A 21,144-nucleotide genomic window follows, 5' to 3' on the forward strand; every position below is an offset into this window, starting at 1 on the left:
AATCTTTGGGATAGAGACTAGCTACAGTGCTAGAGATGTTAACTCAGAAAGGGGTGTTTTCACACTTTCATAGATTTTCATTTAATTTTACCTAAACAATTTTTAAAGACAATTTGAGAAGTACACCTTTATTCTACACACATTCTCACAAATTGTCTTTCTTACAGATATAAACTAATCGTTAATGCTAAAACAATTATCGTGAACATTCAGACATGTTAGTTGCTTATTTGCTGGATTTCTGTGTGCAAGGAATTTTATGTACCTGGACCTTTTACAAATTTTAGTTGAAACAATACAGATGAAAATGAGTCAAATTTACCGTTTCAGATCGTCTTATTACTCTCAGGGTCAAAACAAGCCAAACATCATCTCCATATTTATACCCGTATGCATACAAGATCCATTGTTCATGTTCATTACACACTACAAAAAGAATCATGTTAGAGAAATCATTTTAACAGAATTAAAATGGATCATTTTGACCTGAACAGAAGATGAGGGGCAAATTAACATCCTAACGAGGCTATTAATGAAGCAGCAGGGACTATTAGCATGGCCTCATTTGCATAATTCGAGCTGGTGTCTTGCAGATTTTAATAATTATTCGCAACATTTGCATGGTTGGGTGAAATATTCCTTGACACAGCAGTAGAAGCAGAAGGATAAATGTGTAAGAGTGATATTTTCCAGTTTCGTTCACAAGTGCTACTTCAAACTAGAATTGATTAGATTAGAGCTGGAACCAATATTGCAGTAAATATTAAAGCAAAATACTGCAGCTGTTATTTAATAAAATTTCAGGATGCTTAATTTATGAACCTTTTGTTACACACATTAACATGTTATTCACCATCGTTCACTTGAACCACTGAAAATTTTAAAACTTTAGACGAGCAGCATCAATAAAACTAACAGATTTGTGATAAAATCTGGTGTAATTTTTGAAACCGTACCGTTTTTTCTGGTCCATAAATCCAGCGGAATTCTGTAAAGCTCGATATATATTTAGATGAGTGTGTTAAAAGTGTCTACAGGGTTTTGTTCTAACCTGATTTCATTTCACTAATTATCTTCCCTTTGTTCAGGAAGAGAGCTCATTACTGAAAAAATGATGAAACAGGAATGTGCTGAATACATGCATTGTTATCTTCAAACACAGCGACTGTAGATTAGTGTCAGGCTGCACGCAGAAGGCTTTGTTCGACTGCGCCGAAGCAACTGTTGAGTCTGCCACGCTAGAATAACAGCTCACTTCATACACTTATAATCATCTCATCAGATATTTAGAGGAGGAGGATGTACAGTAGATTACAGCATTGTTCTCTCCCGCTAAGGTCGACACTTCGGATGCTCTCAGAGGTTCGACGGTGCTGGAAGGGAGTTTGCTCATGCCTGGTTCCTTGGTGACATCCATTTTGATGATGATGAACATTTCACGGCTCCCAAAACAGGAAATGGGATCAGCCTGCTTAAGGTAAGACTCTCAATCTATATTTGGCCCCAGGGAAGGAGGCGTGGCCTATGTTCCATTCAGCACCATTGAAGAAGGCATGGCTTACGGGTCCTTAATTAATTCTTAACAAAGGAGGTGTGGCCTATGTACTGCTCAGCCCCCGTTATAAAGGTTAATGTCAAGTCAGACGGGAGTCTGCTACTGGTAACATTGTAACCCAGTACAACCTGCCGCATGGACGGGTTGTCGGTGTCTAAACCAGCTCCCCCACCAGTGCAATGCTGGTGAGGAGGGTGGCATGTCACCCAGCAGGATAAAAAACAAGACCTGACAAAGGGTGGATGAGCTCATTGTGAGACAATGGCCAGCATGCAACCCTCCAAAGTCCCCAATGGTGGACCAGTACGAAGACGTGTTCTTGACTGGGATGACGGATGAGGGCTGCAACAGAGTCTGGATCCCTGGTCGTCGAGGTTTCCTTGCCACTGGAGTTCGGACTCTTTCTCTGTGAAGTATCCGTGTGTCTGCTGTTGTGCACCAGCTTTCCCATGCTAAACAATTTCACACACAAGGCGTCTACCAAGACCATGTTTTGAATGAAAGACTCTCGCCTTCCCAAGCAGCTTTTATTCGGCCAACTTGGCTTTGGAGCAAGATCGAGGGGAGGACAAAGGAAGCTTTTTGAGGATAACTTGAAAGCATGTCTAAAATCCTGTGGTATTTGTGTTAACTACTGGGAGGATGCTGCTATTAGCAGATCTGGTTGGCGAAAGGCCGTCCATGAGGGTGTGTCCCACTTTGAGCTAGAAAGGTGAACCAAGGTCCTGGAGAAACGTTTGCTGCACAAGGAAAGGGAAAAGGCACCTTTACCGCTCACTGCCGTTAATAAATGCCACGCTTGCGAAAGGCTGTGCACCTCCCACATTGGACTGTTCAGTCACCTGCGGGTGCATAAAATCTAAACGTTTTCTTGGTGGACAAGCTTACTCGTTATCGAGCGATCCCTGATAATTAAAAAGGTGTTCCCTATTTGCCATTTGCCCCAGGGAAAGAGGCGTGGCCTATGTTCCATTCAGCACCATTGAAGATGGCATGGCTTATGGGTCCTTAATTAATTCTCAACAAAGGAGGTGTGGCCTATGTACTGTTCAGCCCCCATTAAAAAGGTGTGGCCTATTTGCCAGTCATTCTCAATGCAGGAGGTGTGGCCTATTTGCCATTTGCCCCAGGGAAGGAGGCGTGGCCTATGTTCCATTCAGCACCTTTGAAGATGGCATGGTTTATGGGTCCTTAATTAATTCTCAACAAAGGAGGTGTGGCCTATGTACTGATCAGCCCCCATTAAAAAGGTGTGGCCTATTTGTCAGTCATTCTCAATGCAGGAGGTGTGGCCTATTTGCCATTTGCCCCAGGGAAGGAGGCGTGGCCTATGTTCCATTCAACACCATTGAAGATGGCATGGTTTGTGTGTCATTTAAATCCCAGCAAAGGAGGTGTGGCCTGTGTGCCATTCAGCCCACATGAAGGTGTGGCGAATTTGCAAGTCATTCCCAATATAGGTTGCATGGCCTATGTGTCTTTCAGCCCCAGGGAAGGAGGCATGGCCTATGTTCCATTCAGCACCATTGAAGGAGGTGTGTCCTATTCACCAGTCAGTCCCAGTAATGTGTGAGGTGTGGCCTATGTACTATTCAGCCCCCATTAGAAAGATGTGGCCTATTTGCCTGTCATTTCCAATGCAGGAGGTGTGGCCTATTGGCCATTCACCCCAGGGAAAGAGGCATGGCCTATGTGCCATTCAGCCCCCATTAAAAAGGTGTGGCCAATTTGCCAGTCATTCCCAATATAAACTGCATGGCCTATTTGCCATTCAACCCCAGGGAAGGAGGCGTGGCCTAGGTTCCATTCAGCACCATTCAAGGAGGTGTGGCCTATTCACCAGTCAGTCACAGTAATGTGTGAGGTATGGACTATGTACTATTCAGCTCCCATTAAAAAGATGTGGCCTATTTGCCAGTCATTCCCAATGTAGGAGGTGTGGCCTATTTGCCATTTGCCCCAGTGAAGGAGGCATGGCCTATGTTCCATTCAGCTCCAGTGAAAATGCCATGGCTTATATGTTCTTAATTAATTCCCAGCAGGTGGCATGGTGGTGTAGTGGTTAGCGCTGTCGCCTCACAGCAAGAAGGTCTGGGTTTGAGCCCCGTGGCCGGCGAGGGCCTTTCTGTGCGGAGTTTGCATGTTCTCCCCGTGTCCGCGTGGGTTTCCTCCGGGTGCTCCGGTTTCCTCCACAGTCCAAAGACATGCAGGTTAGGTTAACTGGTGACTCTAAATTGACCGTAGGTGTGAATGTGAGTGTGAATGGTTGTCTGTGTCTATGTGTCAGCCCTGTGATGACCTGGCGACTTGTCCAGGGTGTACCCCGCCTTTCGCCTGTAGTCAGCTGGGATAGGCTCCAGCTTGCCTGCGACCCTGTAGAAGGATAAAGCGGCTACAGATAATGAGATGAGATGAGATGAGATGAGATAATTTCCAGCAAAGGAGGCATGGCATATGTACCATTCAGCCCCAGTGAAGGAGGTGTGGCCTATTCACCAGTTCATCCCAGTAATGTGTGAGGTGTGACCTATGTGTTATTCAGCTGCAGTAAAGGAGGTGTGGCCTATGTACTCTTCAGTCCCCATTAAAAAGGTGTGGCCGGAGGGCATAAGATGGCGGCGTAGAGTGAGCATCAGTATAGGACAGCTCCAGTGGCATTTATCAGGTTATGTGTGAATTATTTGTCTGTGTAATAAAAATACGAAATTTTGAACAGGAGGTATCATATCATGAGCCTGGACAGTTATTTTCTGTGAATCCCAGACAGTATGAAGAAAGTAACGAAAAAAACGGCAAAGACCAGCTCTACCTCGAGCCCGGATGGCGGCGGTGAGCTAACCGATGCTAGCTCAAGAGCTATGGAGCCATGTCTTATTCAAGCTTTGGATAAGATAACTGACAACCTCACTAAAGTCATTGACACCAAAGTTGCCACGGTCTTAGAGGCCATTAAAGAGCAGACCTCGCAGTTGCAAGCAATTGCCATGCGTGTTGCTGAAGCTGAAGAGTGAATTGCTGAGGTTGAAACTACGGCTACATCCTCAGAGACTAGGATAATGGCTCTTGAAAAACAAGTGCGCGACATGCTGGAGTATATTGATGACCTTGACAACCGAGGCCGCAGATGCAATGTGCATATGGTTGGATTACCTGAGGACACTGAGGGGTCAGAGCCGGTAAAATTCTTAGAGAAATGGGTCCCCAAATACCTCCAGATGACAACAAAAGATGGCCGACTGAAGCTTGACCGGGCTCACAGATCCTTAGCATCGAAACCCGGCCCAAATCAACGCCCAAAGCCATTGATACTGAAGTTCCACAACTTTTGAGACAAACAGCGGGTGATGGATGCCGCGCGTCGACTCGGGTCTCGCAGACGTGACCAGGACGACTCCACACCCAGACAGCCCAAAGTCTCATTCTTCAACGACTACTCGGCTGAAGTGGTTCGGAGACGTAAAGCATTTGACGATGTGAAATCCCGATTGAAGAAAATGAACATGGACTATGCTTTGCTCTATCCGGCTATCTTAAGGGTGACAGTGGATGGAAAGCAGAGACGTTTTGACTCTCCGAAGGACGCCGTACTGCTGGCTCAGTCATTAGAGGAGGCTAAGGCTTGTCAGATCGACAATCTACAAAGCGGACTCAAGGTCTCTGCATGCTTTTGCGACAAGGCTTTCGCAAATAGCTTTTCGCAGACAGTTATAATTTATCGTTGAGCGGGGAGTAATAGGCGTGCGCGATGTTATTCACCGCTACAACGCAAGGGGGCGCGAAGTCGCGAAATCGCTAGGAGTAGTTGGTGGGTGTGGTTAGTGGAGTGTTTATCCTCCGGTTACTTATAATGACTAGAACTGGAGTCGTATAGATGTACGTACTTCCTCACTTCCTCGATCAACCGCTCTTCGTGCTGCTCCATCTTCGCTCGTGTTTTTAAAAATGGCGGTAGTGAAAACAAACCAAACTGGGAAAGTAGGGAAGCGGAAGTGCGTGTACAGCGGATGTAGAGTGGACCAATCAGAGCCCTCTTGTCTGCGACGCTGTCTGCGAGGCTGTCTGCGGTGGTCACAATTTTTGGGAGGTGCGCGCAGAGCGTCTGCGAAGGTGGGGGGGCTACGCAGACACTATCTGCGACACCGTCTGCGAAGACTGCGTTGTCAGCATAAATTGGCCTTCAGTCATTGATCAGGTGATACGTGTTACGGTAACAACACGGTATATAGATACCCCCTGTTCAACTTATGTATGCACTCTATATTTTATTGTGCAGCAAATTACAGCCACTGTAAGTGTGCTTGGATGGTTTTTTCCTTTTTTTTTGTGAATTAAGATTATCGCCACAGACTGAGGTGTAGTTTAATACTGGCATTGTTTTGGAATGAGGATTGGATGGCAAGTTTTCTAGTCTTGCCTTGGAGGAAGGTTTGTAATCCCTGCAGGTTAGATGGCAGGGACAACCCTCTTGAATATTTGCATTTTTGTTGTGTTTTTCTGTATAATAGTTCCTGCTCACTTTTTTATTTAATGTTTGTTGTTTTTCTCGGCTCACTGATCTTTTAGTTTCATGTTTCCAGTATACTTTTTCTGTATAAAGGGTCGAATTAGGTAACATGGTAAGTGATAAACTACGTCTGTGTACATGGAATGTTAGAGGGGTTCATAATCCTGTTAAGAGAAGAAAAGCACTAACTTTTTTGAAAAAAGGACAAATTGACATTGCCCTCTTACAAGAAACACATCTGAATGACGAACATCTTAAATTGCAACGGGAAGGTTTTAATCAAGTGTTTTCTGCCTCGTTCACCTCAAGAAGTAGAGGAGTAGCAGTTTTAATGAGAAGACATTTGCAGTTTTCAATATTGGACTGTATCAAAGATAAAAATGGTCGATACGTTATTGTCAAGGGTGTCTTACAAGGTACAATTATTTCTATATTGAATGTGTACTACCCTCCTGCACACCCCTCTGACTTTATAACTAAGGTGCTCCTAGATTTCTCCCAGATTCAGTCAGACATTGCCATTGTGGGTGGAGATTTTAACTGCATACTAAATCCTCTTATTGATAGACGACCTTCTAAAGCTATGCCTTTCTCTTCTCAAGCTAAAGCACTCAGTTCTATATGAAGATCTTGGATTTGTTGATGTTTGGAGAACAACCCACACGATAGATAAAGCATACACTTTTTTTCTGCACCTCATGATTGTTACAGTAGAATCGATTACTTTTTCTTGTCAGGGCTTTCTCTGCACAGAGGTTTGTCCTGCTCTATTGGCAGTATTCAGATCTCTGACCATGCCAAGGTGGTTTTAGATCTCTCCCTCAAGGGTATAAACAGTGGAGTGAAGTACTGGAGATTGAACACATCTATCTTGAAAGATCATGCTTTTATTACTTACTTTGCCACTGAATTTAGATACTTTCTTTCCATCAATACCCAATCTACAGATAGTCCTGCCATTCTGTGGGAAACCGCTAAAGCTTATGCTAGAGTGTTAATCATTTCCTTCTCAGCCTAGCCTAGTAAACTAGACCCACCCGCCTAGCGGACAAAAATATTTTTGCCTAGCGAGTGGGTCTAGCCTCGCACCATATAAACAACAACACCCCGGGCATCAAATCGTGCCCGCCAATCACAACGCAAGGTTTTTGTTTGGATTCTTTGGGCGGGTTTTTGCAGGAGTGACGACAAAGCTGCGCGACGCTGGAGAAAGCGCAACAGGAAAGATGGCTACGGCTAGTGAACAGCACACGTTTGAGTCCGCTTTGGAATCAGTTTTAGAAGAATTAGACTTGGAGTTTTCGTTGAAACATGAGCAGGAAGAGGCTCTCCGCTCATTCCTTTTCAAGAAGGACGTTTTCGCTGTTTTGCCGACCGGCTATGGCAAAAGTCTGATCTACCAGCTGGCTCCGCTTGTAGCCAAAAGGATGGGGCCAGTTTGTGCAGTACGAAGAATTAATAAACAGCTTTGAAACATTACTTTTTGATTGTTTCTCATGGGGAAAAAAAAAGTGTATGTGGTACAGACTCCAAACTTGTGGTCATTATCTCCAAACTTCTTAATATCTAGAACCTGTTTATTAATTAATACGCATTTTGAAAAATTATTTATTTCAAAGTCTCCCCCACTGCTTTCTGTCACTCTGACTACATCACAGTCACAGTTGCACTGATTGGTCAGAGCGTTGGCCTATACGCACAGAGACAGTTTGAAAGACAGCGGTTTGTTCCTCCCACCCCCGTCGGAAATGTCTACGGATCGAGGCCAGATATTCACATTTAGTCTGGCTTGCCAGGCTATTCTCAGCCAGTAAAAAGAGGCAAAAAAGAGCAAAGCAAAATTTGTTAATGGCTGAGCTTAAGGCTAAAGAAAGTGCCTATATCGAGTCTCCAACTCCCATTGTTTTGAAAGAAATATTTGTAGTTAGAGCAACTTTAGACAATCTTCTAACACAAGATGAGGAAGTTAAGATTAGATTTATTAGGCAAAAAATTTATGAACATGGAGATAAACCTGGGAAGTACGGTACTTGGCATCTCATCTCATCTCATTATCTGTAGCCGCTTTATCCTGTTCTACAGGGTCGCAGGCGAGCTGGAGCCTATCCCAGCTGACTACGGGCGAAAGGCGGGGTACACCATGGACAAGTCGCCAGGTCATCACAGGGCTGACACATAGACACAGACAACCATTCACACTCACATTCACACCTACGCTCAATTTAGAGTCACCAGTTAACCTAACCTGCATGTCTTTGGACTGTGGGGGAAACCGGAGCACCCGGAGGAAACCCACGCGGACATGGGGAGAACATGCAAACTCCACACAGAAAGGCCCTCGCCGGCCACGGGGCTCGAACCCAGACCTTCTTGCTGTGAGGCGACAGCGCTAACCATTACACCACCGTGCCGCCCCTGCCTTGAAGGTCTCTTGCCTAAAATTATAAAGGAGGACCAAACTGGTTTTATAAAGGGACGAAATTCTAGTAATAATGTTAGGCGAGGGGGCGGCACGGTGGTGTAGTGGTTAGCGCTGTCGCCTCACAGCAAGAAGGTCCTGGGTTCGAGCCCCGGGGCCGGCGAGGGCCTTTCTGTGCGGAGTTTGCATGTTCTCCCCGTGTCCGCGTGGGTTTGCTCCGGGTGCTCCGGTTTCCCCCACAGTCCAAAGACATGCAGGTTAGGTTAACTGGTGACTCTAAATTGACCGTAGGTGTGAATGTGAGTGTGAATGGTTGTCTGTGTCTATGTGTCAACCCTGTGATGACCTGGCGACTTGTCCAGGGTGTACCCCGCCTTTCGCCCGTAGTCAGCTGGGATAGGCTCCAGCTTGCCTGCGACCCTGTAGAAGGATAAAGCGGCTAGAGATAATGAGATGAGATGAGATGTTAGGCGACTGCTCAATATCTTTCAGGTTTTTCAGCATCAGCAAATTGATGGTTTAGTGCTCTCTTTGGATGCAGAGAAAGCCTTTGATCGGGTCGAATGGATGTATTTATTTTACTATCTAAATAAATTTGGTGTAGAGGATAATTTTATCAAATGGGTCAAGATCCTGTATAATAATCTTCAAGCAGCCATTCTAGCTAATGGGCTTAGATCAGACAGCTTTCCTGTACATATAGGAACCAGGTAGGGATGTCCTTTGTCCCCCCTTTTATTTGCCATGGTTACTGAACCATTGGCAGAGGCCATTTGGACAGCACCTGCTATACAGGGCTTGCAAATAGACAGAGTGCATCATAAAATAAGTGTTTATGCGGATGATGTTTTAATTTTTGTTTCTAATCCAGGGACTTCAGTACCTGCTTTACTTATTTAGCAAATTTTCTGGATACAAAGTCAATTTGACGAAATCAGAGGCCATGCCACTAGGGATCCTAAATTCAGTACCTAAAACATTGCCCTTCTTCCCCTTGAAATGGTCTCCAGCAGGCTTTACTTATTTAGGTGTACACATAACCTCTACGGCGGCACGGTGGTGTAGTGGTTAGCACTGTCGCCTCACAGCAAGAAGGTCCGGGTTCGAGCCCTGTGGCCGGCGAGGGCCTTTCTGTGTGGAGTTTGCATGTTGTCCGCGTGGGTTTCCTCCGGGTGCTCCGGTTTCCCCCACAGTCCAAAGACATGCAGGTTAGGTTAACTGGTGACTCTAAATTGACCGTGAGTGTGAATTGTTGTCTGTGTCTATGTGTCAGCCCTGTGATGACCTGGCGACTTGTCCAGGGTGTACCCCGCCTTTTGCCCGTAGTCAGCTGGGATAGGCTCCAGCTCGCCTGCAACCCTGTAGAACAGGATAAAGCGGCTACAGATACTGAGATGAGATGAGATATTGCCTAGACTACTTTACCCTATCCAAATGATTCCAATTTTATTTTCAAATAAGGTTGTGAAAAAACTAAATGGTTGGCTCAATTCTTTCATATGGAGTAAACGCAAACCAAAGCTAAAAATGGCTATTCTGCAGTTGCCAAGCTCTGAAGGAGGGTTTATTAGATTTACCTGATCTTAGAAGGTACCAGCTGTGTGCTCATTTACGATATATTTATGATTGGATCTTAAATAAGACGACCTCTGTCTGGCTGGATGTTGAATCCTCATCTCATCTCATTATCTCTAGCCGCTTTATCCTGTCCTACAGGGTCGCAGGCGAGCTGGAGCCTATCCCAGCTGACTACGGGCGAAAGGCGGGGTACACCCTGGACAAGTCGCCAGGTCATCACAGGGCTGACACATAGACACAGACAACCATTCACACTCACATTCACACCTATGGTCAATTTAGAGTCACCAGTTAACCTAACCTGCATGTCTTTGGACTGTGGGGGAAACCAGAGCACCCGGAGGAAACCAACACGGACACGGGGAGAACATGCAAACTCCGCACAGAAAGGCCCTCGCCGGCCACGGGGCTCGAACCCGGACCTTCTTGCTGTGAGGCGACAGCGCTAACCACTACACCACCGTGCCGCCCCATGTTGAATCCTCCCTTTCAAAATATCCATTAAGAGACATGCTGTTTATTAAGAATTTTAAAACTATTAAGCTGTGCTGTGACAATCCTGTCACACTCGACACAATTAAGGCATGGCGATTGATGCGTAGACTTGAGGGGAGGTCAAAACTAACATCAGCTTTTACTCCTATTCTGAGTAATCCTGATTTCCAACCCGGACTACTTGATGCTGGCTTTAGACAGTGGGGTAATTGTGGTACTAACAGGTTAAAAGATGTATTTACTGATGATGCATTAATGTCATTTGACCAGATGATCGAGAAATACCAAATCCCCAGGCATGACTTCTTTCGTTATCTACAGATAAGACATTATATAGTACACAGCACAACCTTAATTGATAACCCTGACATATCTCCACTTGAGAAAGTGCTGTTGGGAACAGTTAGGAAGGTGTCTATTAGTCTACTTTATGGAGCTATGCGTGCTGTTTCATCTATGGCTTAACAAGAACTCAGAGAAGGGTGGGAGAGAGAACTTTCTGTCACAATCAGTGTTACTGAGTGGGAAAATATATGGACCTATGCTAATTCAGTCTCAGTTTGTAACCGTGCTAAATCAATACAGTTTAAGATTTTGCACAGAATGCATATATCCCCTAATCACAGAGGTAAGTTCAACCCCAGTTTGTCTCCAATGTGTCTCAAATGTAAAACAGAATTTGTCACTCTAACTCATTGTCTTTGGTCATGCCATAAGCTGCAAAAATATTGGTCTAACCACGTCTTAACAGAAATTGAAAAGATACTAGGATTAAAACTGGGGATGGACCCGTTGTCTCTTATATTAGGCCTGCCTGCTAGAGGTGTAAGGTTAACAAGTCAAAGACTGTTCTCTATTCTTACATTTGCAGCTAGGAAGAACATTTCGTTGCAGTGGATTAGTGATAAAGAACCAAACGTTAAGGGTTGCCATAAAGTGCTGTTTGATTTAGTGCCTTTGGAATACTTGACTTGTATATCACATTCAAAATCAAACCAATTTTATAAAGTTTGGGAACCTTATTTGAATTACTTGGACCCCAATGTATCTTCCATTCTGTTACAGGGATTCCCTGGAAGGTCATAATAAGGGGACGCATTGCTGTACACCTAGTTTTCTTTTCCTTCATTTACTTTCTTTTTACTTCCTTTATTAATGTGGATACTGTATGTGTGTAGCTGAGCCATTGTGTGTTTCTGGTCTGTTGTTGTGTTGAAGTTTTGTGATTTTAGTTTGCTTGCTTGTGTTGTTGGAAAAAGAAAAATTAATAAACACATTTAAAAAAAAAAAAAAGTGTGGCCAATTTGCCAGTCATTCCCAATATAGACTGCATAGCCTATTTGCCATTCAACCCCAGGGAAGGAGGCGTGGCCTATGTTCCATTCAGCACCATTGAAGGAGGTGTGGCCTATTCACCAGCCAGTCCCAGTAATGTGTGAGGTGTGGACTATGTACTATTCAGCTCCCATTAAAAAGATGTGGCCTATTTGCCAGTCATTCCCAATGTAGGAGGTGTGGCCTATTTGCCATTTGCCCCAGTGAAGGAGGCGTGGCCTATGTTCCATTCAGCTCCAGTGAAAATGGCATGGCTTACATGTTCTTAATTAATTCCTGGCAAAGGAGGCATGGCATATGTGCCATTCAGCCCCAGTGAAGGAGGTGTGGCCTATTCACCAGTTCATCCCAGTAATGTGTGAGGCGTGACCTATGTGTTATTCAGCTGCAGTAAAGGAGGTGTGGTGTGGCCTATGTACTATTCAGCCCCCATTAAAAAGGTGTGACCTATTTGCCACAATGTAGGAGGTATGGCCTATTTGTCATTCAACCTCAGGGAAGGAGGCGTGGCCTAGGTGCCACTCAGCTCCACCGAAGCATACATGGCTTATCTTCCATTAATTCCCAGTGAAGGAGGTGTGGCCTATGTGCCATTTCGCCACTATGAAAAGGGTGTGGCCTATTTGCCAGTCACTCCCAGTGTAGAAGGTGTGACCTATATGCCATTCAGCCCTACTGAAGGAGGTGTGGCCTGTGTGTCATTCACCACTTTGAAATGGGTGTGGCCTATTTGCCAAAGTAAGAGATGCGGCCTATGTTCTATTCAACCGCAGCAAAGGAGGTGTGGCCTATATGCCATTCAGCCCCTATTAAAAGGGTGTGGCCTATTTGCCAATCATTCCCAATGTAGAAGGTTTGGCCAATTCACCAATCAGTCACAGTAATGCAGGGGGCGTGGTCTATGTGCTATTAATTTCCTGTGAACCATGTTTCCTATGATAAATCCCAGTGAAGGAGGCTTGGTGATATTATTTATTTAATTTTAAATTTATGTAATTTTTAAAAATGTTATTAAAATTGGCACATGACTGTACCACAGTGAACTCATGTCTTTAATAGTCTGTATGAGCAAACCCTTGTAAAATGCGTCTACAAAGCAGTGTACACACACACACACACACACACACACACACACACACACACACACACAGCTTGGGGTTAGAACATGAGCTCAGATCTAAGAAAATGAGACACGGATGTGAACAAATAGAAAAAAAAAGAGTCCGTCACGAATGGAACAAAAATCTCTAATACTCGCAGGGGTTATATTGAATTTTTGGCTGATGTTTTTCAGGTGGCGGTGCATGAGATCGGCCACGTGCTGGGCCTTCCTCACATTTACCGCTCAGGGTCCATCATGCAGCCCAGCTATCGGCCGCAGGACGACGGCTTCGAGCTTGACTGGCTCGACAGGAAGGCCATTCAGAACCTCTATGGTAACTATGACTGTGTGTACAGAGCACAAAGTTCCAGACCTGGAGGACAAACCCAGCAAAGCTTATTTATACTGCTCATACACATCGTATCCAATTTATCAGTGTCTACAGTGGTGTTTGAAAGTTTGTGAACCCTTGAGACTGTTCTATATTTCTGCATAAACATGGCCTAAAACATCATCAGATAGATTTTAACACAAGTCCTAAAAGTAGATAAGTAGAACCTGATTAAACAATGGATACAAAAAATATTATACAGATATCAGTGAGTGGCAAAAGTATTTATACCAGGACAGGATATAAATGTTTCCTGTAACTGTTGATCAGATGATCCTGAACATCAGCGTGGAGGAAGTTCAGCCCGTTCCTCTGTACAGAGCAGCTTCAGCTTTGGGATGTTGGGATGTTTCCTCATATGAACTGCTCACAGAATATTTCTATTGGATTCAGGTCAGGACTTTGACTTGGCCATTCCAAATCATTAACTTTACTCTTCTTTAACCAGTTTTTGGTAGAACGACTTCTGTGCTTCGGATATTGCTGCATGACAGACTTATAATTCAGAATTCATTGTTCCATCAATGATGGCAAGCCATCCTGGTCCAGATGCACCAAAACATTCCTAAATCATGATGCTACCACCACCATGTTTCACAAATGGGATAATGCCAGAATGCAACGTTTTCCTTTCTCCAAACATAACCCTTCTCATTTAAACCAAAAAGTTCTATTTTTTTTTGGTCTCATCCATCCATAACATTTTTCCATGGTTACTTTTCCACGTAGTCAGACAACGACATCCTTTTTGGAGAGCAGTGTCTTTCTCCTTGCAACCCTGCCATGCACATCATTGTTGTTCAGTATTCAGTTCTCCTGATGGTGGACTCATGAACATGAACATTAGCCAACCTGAGAGAGGCCTTTAGTTGTTTTGAAGTGACCCTGGGTTCCTTTGTGACCACGTGGACGAGAACATGCCTTGTTCTTGGAGCGATCCTTGTTGGTCAAACACTCCTGACGTGGGTAACAATGATCTTGAATTTCCTCCATATGTTTGACTATGGATTGGTAGAATCCAAACTCCTTAGAGATGCTTTTGAGACCTTTTTGAGACTCGGACCTGATTGTCATCCCACTGATTTTAAATCCTAGCAGGTCACATACTTTTGCTTCTCACTGATATATAATATTGGGTTTTCCTCAATAAATAAATGACCAAGAATAATAGTTGTCTCATTTGTTTAATTGGGTTCTTTATCTACTTTGAGGACTTGTTTGAAAATCTGATGATGTTTAGGTCACGTTCATGCAAAAATACTGAAAATTCAAAAGGGTTTAACTGGAGAAAAAGTCAAGATTTTCTTTTCCACTCACCATTTTGCAGTAAATTTCAGCATCATGCTACTGAGAAAGCCAGTACAGTGGAGATTAGCGTAGATGTTCCTGCTGTGTAAATGCCGGACTCAAAGTCCCAGAATGCAATGCAGCTATATTTACCAGATGAGGAGTGCAGTGGTATTAAGCGTAAAAGCTGCAGATTTGGAAGCGGATCTGTTCGATCTGTCTCAATAACTGATATGATATTAAAAACCCAATGCTAACTATTTTTAGCTAGCTGTCTTTTCCATGATGTTGTAATGTTTATATGTGTGTGTGTATATATATAGATCAACTGTAAAGTGGCTCACAGATTGTGATTATAAATCTCTCCAGATGACAATTCATTAAGGATAATGATCGCTTTGCTACAGAAAAAGCAAGTGTGAAACATTACGTTCTGCCCAAGTGAGTCCCAGCAGAGCAGCTGCTGCCACATCCATCAGCGCTATAATGGGATGTGTTTTGGGAGGTTCATTACCGCTGACTGGCCCTCATGTCACTGATCATTTCAAGTCCTGAAAAGTAAAACTCAGCCATAAAAAGTGCTCTAATGGCTTGTAAATAAAATCTGTCATTTTCTCTGTAGTCCAAATCAGCAAGTGATGTGGAAGCAGTGAGACAGGTAACACCTTATTCTGTGCCGTGTTGACATTTTTCTGTGTATGTCATAAGAGCATGTTGCAGTGATTTGACACATGAAAGGCAAACTGCAGTACCTGCATATTGTCTCAGTGCCAAAAGACAGTCCAATAACGACTACAGGGACGAATCCAGACCCATGCACTGGTCAGAAATATATGTGCACCACTGGGCATCCGTCACGGGGCGTTTGTTTACTTTACCGCTAACTGGTTACATGGGCTATAGCCACACTCAACCAACAGACTAATGGTTCAGGATCCGACCACCTGTGGTAAGCGGTGCTGCTTACCTGACCTAATTACCTGCATTCTCATGATGCTCTGTACAGCATGACCTGAGACAAAGAATCCACGTCAAACCAATAAAATGCTCTAGAAAGAGATTGAAATTCAAGCCGCAAATAATAGGCTGAGCCACGGTCGTAGCGGGCCGTGCCTGGCTGTTTCAAAAGGTCTCAGGGAGGGGCGGGTGTTTGTAAAGTTTGGCAGGGCTGCAACTTTCAGTGGCCGAGATATGAATTTTTAAATCCCTGCATGTGCGTGTGCGGCTGGAGCCAGGGCTCATATTAAAGTTTTCGGTGAGCCGTGCTCACACAGGGCTTCGGAGGCGAATACCGGGCTGAGCCGTGGTCATAGCAGTCTGTGGCTGCCCTCTTTGGAAAGGGCTCGGCATGCTCTACGCCCCTGTGAAAATCCATAGCAATCTGATAAAATTCATCTCATCTCATTATCTCTAGCTGCTTTATCCTGTCCTACAGGGTCGCAGGCAAGCTGGAGCCTATCCTAGCTGACTACGGGCGAAGGGCGGGGTACACCCTGGACAAGTCGCCAGGTCATCACAGGGCTGACACACAGACACAGACAACCATTCACACTCACATTCACACCTACGGTCAATTTAGAGTCACCAGTTAACCTAACCTGCATGTCTTTGGACTGTGGGGGAAACCGGAGCACCCGGAGGAAACCCACGCGGACACGGGGAGAACATGCAAACTCCGCACAGAAAGGCCCTCGCTGGCCACGGGGCTCGAACCCGGACCTTCTTGCTGTGAGGCGACACCACTAACCACTACACCACCATGCCGCCCTTCTGGTAAAATTAGTGAAAATATTTTTGCAAATGTGCATCTGTCAGATTCTTGGGCTGGATCCGTCCCTAGCAAATAGGTGGCACTATTGGACAGTCTTTTGCCACCGATGCAATATGCAGATACTGCAGTTTGCCTTTGCATGGTAGATTTGCTTAGGACATTTGTCCTAAGGAACAGATTTTTTAGGTCATTTTGCAGCTAATTTCGGGTAATCGACCCCTAACTCCGTTCCTCAGTAAACGGTAAATAGCAGCAAAATTCTGCAAATTTATCCATTTTTCAACACAAATTGGTCTTTAAATCAACAAAGCTTGATGCCAGATACTACATACATTATATACTAATAACCTCTCAAACCGGGGCGGCACGGTGGTGAAGTGGTTAGCGCTGTCACCTCACAGCAAGAAGGTCCGGGTTCGAGCCCTGTGGCTGGCGAGGGCCTTTCTATGCGGAGTTTGCATGTTCTCCCCGTGTCCTCCGGGTTTCCTCCGGGTGCTCCGGTTTCCCCCACAGTCCAAAGACATGCAGGTTAGGTTAACTGGTGACTCTAAATTGACCGTAGGTGTGAATGTGAATGTGAGTGTGAATGGTTGTCTGTGTCAGCCCTGTGATGACCTGGCGACTTGTCCAGGGTGTACCCCGCCTTTCGCCCGTAGTCAGCTGGGATAGGCTCCAGCTTGCCTGCGACCCTGTAGAAGGATAAAGCGGCTAGAGATAATGAGATGAGATGGGAACCTCTCAAACCGCAAGCTGGCCTAGTGATAGTGTGTCCATCTCTTGACCGGGACATCACGAGTTCTACACGTGGTCAGGCCATACCAAAGACCATCATAAAAATGGTACCTACAGTACTGCTGTCTGGCAAGGCACACTGCAAGACAGATGTGAGTAGGGAAGTCAAACTCTTGCTGTTACCAGAGGACTAGCCCCCCACTGTAACCCTAGCTGTATAGGCTAGAGGCCAAGCGCTATTGAAATAGAATGCTCTTACTTTATGCTTAGCTTGGGCAGTTTTTTTTTTTTACCTGAGTGTTATTAGACTCGTCTTTCTTTTCACAATTTTGTTCACTTACCTTTCTGAAAAATTTCACCACCAGCTGCTGTTTTGGCATTGGTTTTTCAGCCATAGCGTTATGCTAAAAAAAGAGACCGGAAAAGCAAAAATCACAATCCAAGATGGCGCCCGTATAAGTATAACGTGCATTCCTGTTGGCTGTCCTTGGCGAATCAGAGAGCTCGGCAGAAATTCAAGATGGCGCCTGCTTTATAACATGCCCTACGATTGGTCAAACAAAAAACCAATATCAACAGAATTGTGAAGAGTACATCTAAGATGGGGCGGCACGGTGGTGTAGTGGTTAGCGTTGTCGCCTTACAGCAAGAAGGTCCGGGTTTGAACCCCGTGGCCGGCGAGGGCCTTTCTGTGCGGAGTTTGCATGTTCTCCCCGTGTCCGCGTGGGTTTCCTCCGGGTGCTCCGGTTTCCCCCACAGTCCAAAGACATGCAGGTTAGGTTAACTGGTGACTCTAAATTGAGCGTAGGTGTGAATGTGAGTGTGAATGGTTGTCTGTGTCTATGTGTCAGCCCTGTGATGACCTGGCGATTTGTCCAGGGTGAACCCCGCCTTTCGCCCGTAGTCAGCTGGGATAGGCTCCAGCTTGCCTGCGACCCTGTAGAACAGGATAAAGCGGCTAGAGATAATGAGATGAGATGAGACATCTAAGATGGCGACCGTTGCGTTTTCGGGGGGGGTTCCATTACGAAAGCAACAGATTTCATCCGTGTTTTAATCAGCCTTTTGGTAAAGTTTACCCTTCAGTAACATAAAATAATAACACAGCACACAATTTCTATTATTTCTTTTATTTCATTTCAGACATTTGTCATAATTAAGGTGAATCTGAATCGCTGCATTATTTAGTTTATTGTTAGGTGTGTGTCGATTTTTCTGAGCTGCACAGTGAACATCTTGATGCACAATCTGATGTTTGACGGATACATTTAAATTGCTGTGGGTTACTGATCTGAAGGTCATGGGTTCAAGCCTTAGCACTGACAAGTTGCCACTGTCGGGCCCTTGAGCAAGGCCCTTAATCCTCTCACAGATTTACATTATTGTTTTACGACGCGGACGCACTGCATAAACAGATTAAAGAAATGAGTTGTTTTTTTTCTGTAATGAGACGTTTATCAAAAAGGGAAGGAGTCTCCATTGTCAGTGCTTTGTAACAGTAGGTTTTCCACCACAGGAAAGTCTTCAGAATTTTCTTGTTAATATGAAAAGCTGATTTTTAAAAAAAATGTATTTTAGTAACATGAACTTCAAGAACAGAGGCTGGTGAAGGAACAACGTCTTGTCTATGATCGGTCTTTCTGTTTGGTTCTGTTCCTTCGTGTTCAGGAGGGTGTGGAGGTCGGTTCAGCACTGTGTTTGATTGGATCAGGAAGGAGAGAACGGCGTACGGCGAAGTGGTTGTGCGCTTTAACACCTACTTCATGCGTAACGGTTGGTACTGGCTCTACGAGAACCGCAGCAACAGAACCCGTTACGGAGATCCAGTCTCTGTGCAGGTTGGATGGCACGGACTCCCATCTTCCGGCATGGACGCCTACGTGCATGTGTGGAGTCGTGACGCGGACGCAGTGTATTTCTTTAAAGGTAAACTCAAAATCCAAAGCGAACTCATTCGAGTAGGATTTGATTTTGTGTCATTAAAATGATCGTATTGATCGGATGCGTTGTTGCTGTAGGGATACAGTATTGGAGATACGACAGTGAAAACGATCAAACCTTCTCGGAAGACGCTGATGGCCACCGGTACCCTCGTCTCATCTCCGAGGGCTTCCCCGGCGTCCCAAGCCCCATCGACACGGCCTACTACGACAGGAGAGACGCTCACATCTACTTCTTCAAAGGTTCCATGGTAAGCTCTGGGAATTATAATCCTGATAGATGCGTTTCCACGACCTCACAACATATAGTCGTATTTTAATATTGAATTTTCCCTCCAGGTATATAGGTTCAACGTCCAAGCTAACAAGCTAGCCGCTAAATCTCCTCAGAAAATGACTGACTTGTTTCCTGCCCTGATCCCGGGCGACCATCCGACAAGAAACCTGGATGCTGCGTATTTCTCGTACACTCATAATGCCCTCTTCCTCCTCAAGGGCACCTCCTACTGGAGGGTGGTGGGAAGGAGGGAGCGCAAGATGAAGCGCTCACTGCCCTACAACAGCCTGCTGCCGAGTCGAGATGTGCAGCAGCAGTGGTTCGACATCTGTGACGTCCACGCCAGCGCTCTGAAAACGAACCGTCGGTGAACAAGCACCATCCAGCAATCAGAGACTGAGACTTGCACTGCAGTTTCGAAGCGCAGAAAAGCGTACAGCTTCTTTAATACCGCTAAGTGATGCCAGTTTGGGTTGAAGTGTAAACCATAAAGACTTGTGCAACCCTGATAAAGCTCTCTGGATGAGTGGAAAATGCAAACTAGCAAACCAATGAGATGAGAGAGGATTTCTTTACCTCGCTAACAAAACACCGCCGTTTTTGTCACAAACTACAGCACGTAGCGTCTTGGATTGGACTTCAGGTCTTTAACGGTTGCTCCAAGCGTGTGATTGAATGCTTACTTCACCTTATTCCTCTTAACAACAGATCGAGTTCCTTACTCCAGAGCTTCTTATGTCTCTCACCTCCTTCTCTTTGGTCTCAGGAGCAACCTTCGTTTCTCGCTCCTCCGTTTTCTGTTACATTGCCGGTGCTCCCAGCATGTTCCACATATTATCGTACATGACGACTATGAAACACAACTAAGGGCCCGATCCCATAACACCGATAACTATATCCCTATAATGCCAACTCTGACGATCCCTCTGCCTGGATTTAATTCCAGTCTGGAGCAGAAACACCACAACTATAATCCTGACTAGGAATAGTCATGGAAGTTTTTTCCAAGTAGTAGCACATTATTCCGGGTCGTACTGTACAGCTTGGACTTCAAAACAACCCATGTACACAATCCGGTGACTGATATTATATGGATAGGTCACGGATTATGGAAATATAATAAATAAAAAAGGACACAAAATACGGAGTGGTTACGGATTTTAATACGGACGCATCACGGGTGCTAATAATTTACGGATTGGTCACGGACATTTCAGTATATTACAGATTGGTTACAAATTTCATATAAATCGGATAAAAAAAATTAAGAATTCTAAAACTAGAATTAAATGTTTGGACTGCCGAAGTTCAGAATTAAAATATCTTACCAGCATTTACAGTGGGGCAAAAAAGTATTTAGTCAGTCACCAATTGCGCAAGTTCTCCCACTTAAAAAGATGAGAGAGGCCTGTAATTTTCATCATAGGCACACTTCAACTATGAGAGACAGAATGAGAAAAAAAATCCAGAAAATCACATTGTCTGATTTTTAAAGAATTTATTTGCAAATTATGGTGGAAAATAAGTATTTGGTCAATAACAAAAGCTCATCTCAATACTTTGTTATATACCCTTTGTTGGCAATGACAGAGGTCAAACGTTTTCTGTAAGTCTTCACAAGGTTTTCACACACTGTTGCTGGTATTTTGGCCCATTCCTCCATGCAGATCTCCTCTAGAGCAGTGATGTTTTGGGGCTGTCGCTGGGCAACACGGGCTTTCAACTCCCTCCAAAGATTTTCTATGGGGTTGAGATCTG

At 44.7% G+C, this 21,144-nt stretch overlaps 1 protein-coding gene across 1 annotated transcript in view; it reads left to right on the forward strand.

Annotated features, from left to right (window-relative positions):
* mmp21 (matrix metallopeptidase 21) overlaps positions 1–19,872 on the forward strand; it is a 59,436-nt gene extending 39,564 nt beyond the window's left edge. Inside the window, exons 12-16 of the mRNA XM_060940356.1 lie at positions 1,338–1,477; positions 13,181–13,322; positions 18,838–19,095; positions 19,188–19,360; positions 19,449–19,872. Coding sequence (XP_060796339.1) covers positions 1,338–1,477; positions 13,181–13,322; positions 18,838–19,095; positions 19,188–19,360; positions 19,449–19,757 — 1,022 coding nt within the window. The 3' untranslated portion in view covers positions 19,758–19,872. The remainder of the gene's footprint in view (positions 1–1,337; positions 1,478–13,180; positions 13,323–18,837; positions 19,096–19,187; positions 19,361–19,448) is intronic.
* Positions 19,873–21,144: the final 1,272 nt, after the last annotated feature.

The sequence above is a fragment of the Neoarius graeffei genome, chromosome 14 (assembly GCF_027579695.1).
Source record: "Neoarius graeffei isolate fNeoGra1 chromosome 14, fNeoGra1.pri, whole genome shotgun sequence".
Taxonomy (NCBI): Eukaryota; Metazoa; Chordata; class Actinopteri; order Siluriformes; family Ariidae; genus Neoarius; species Neoarius graeffei.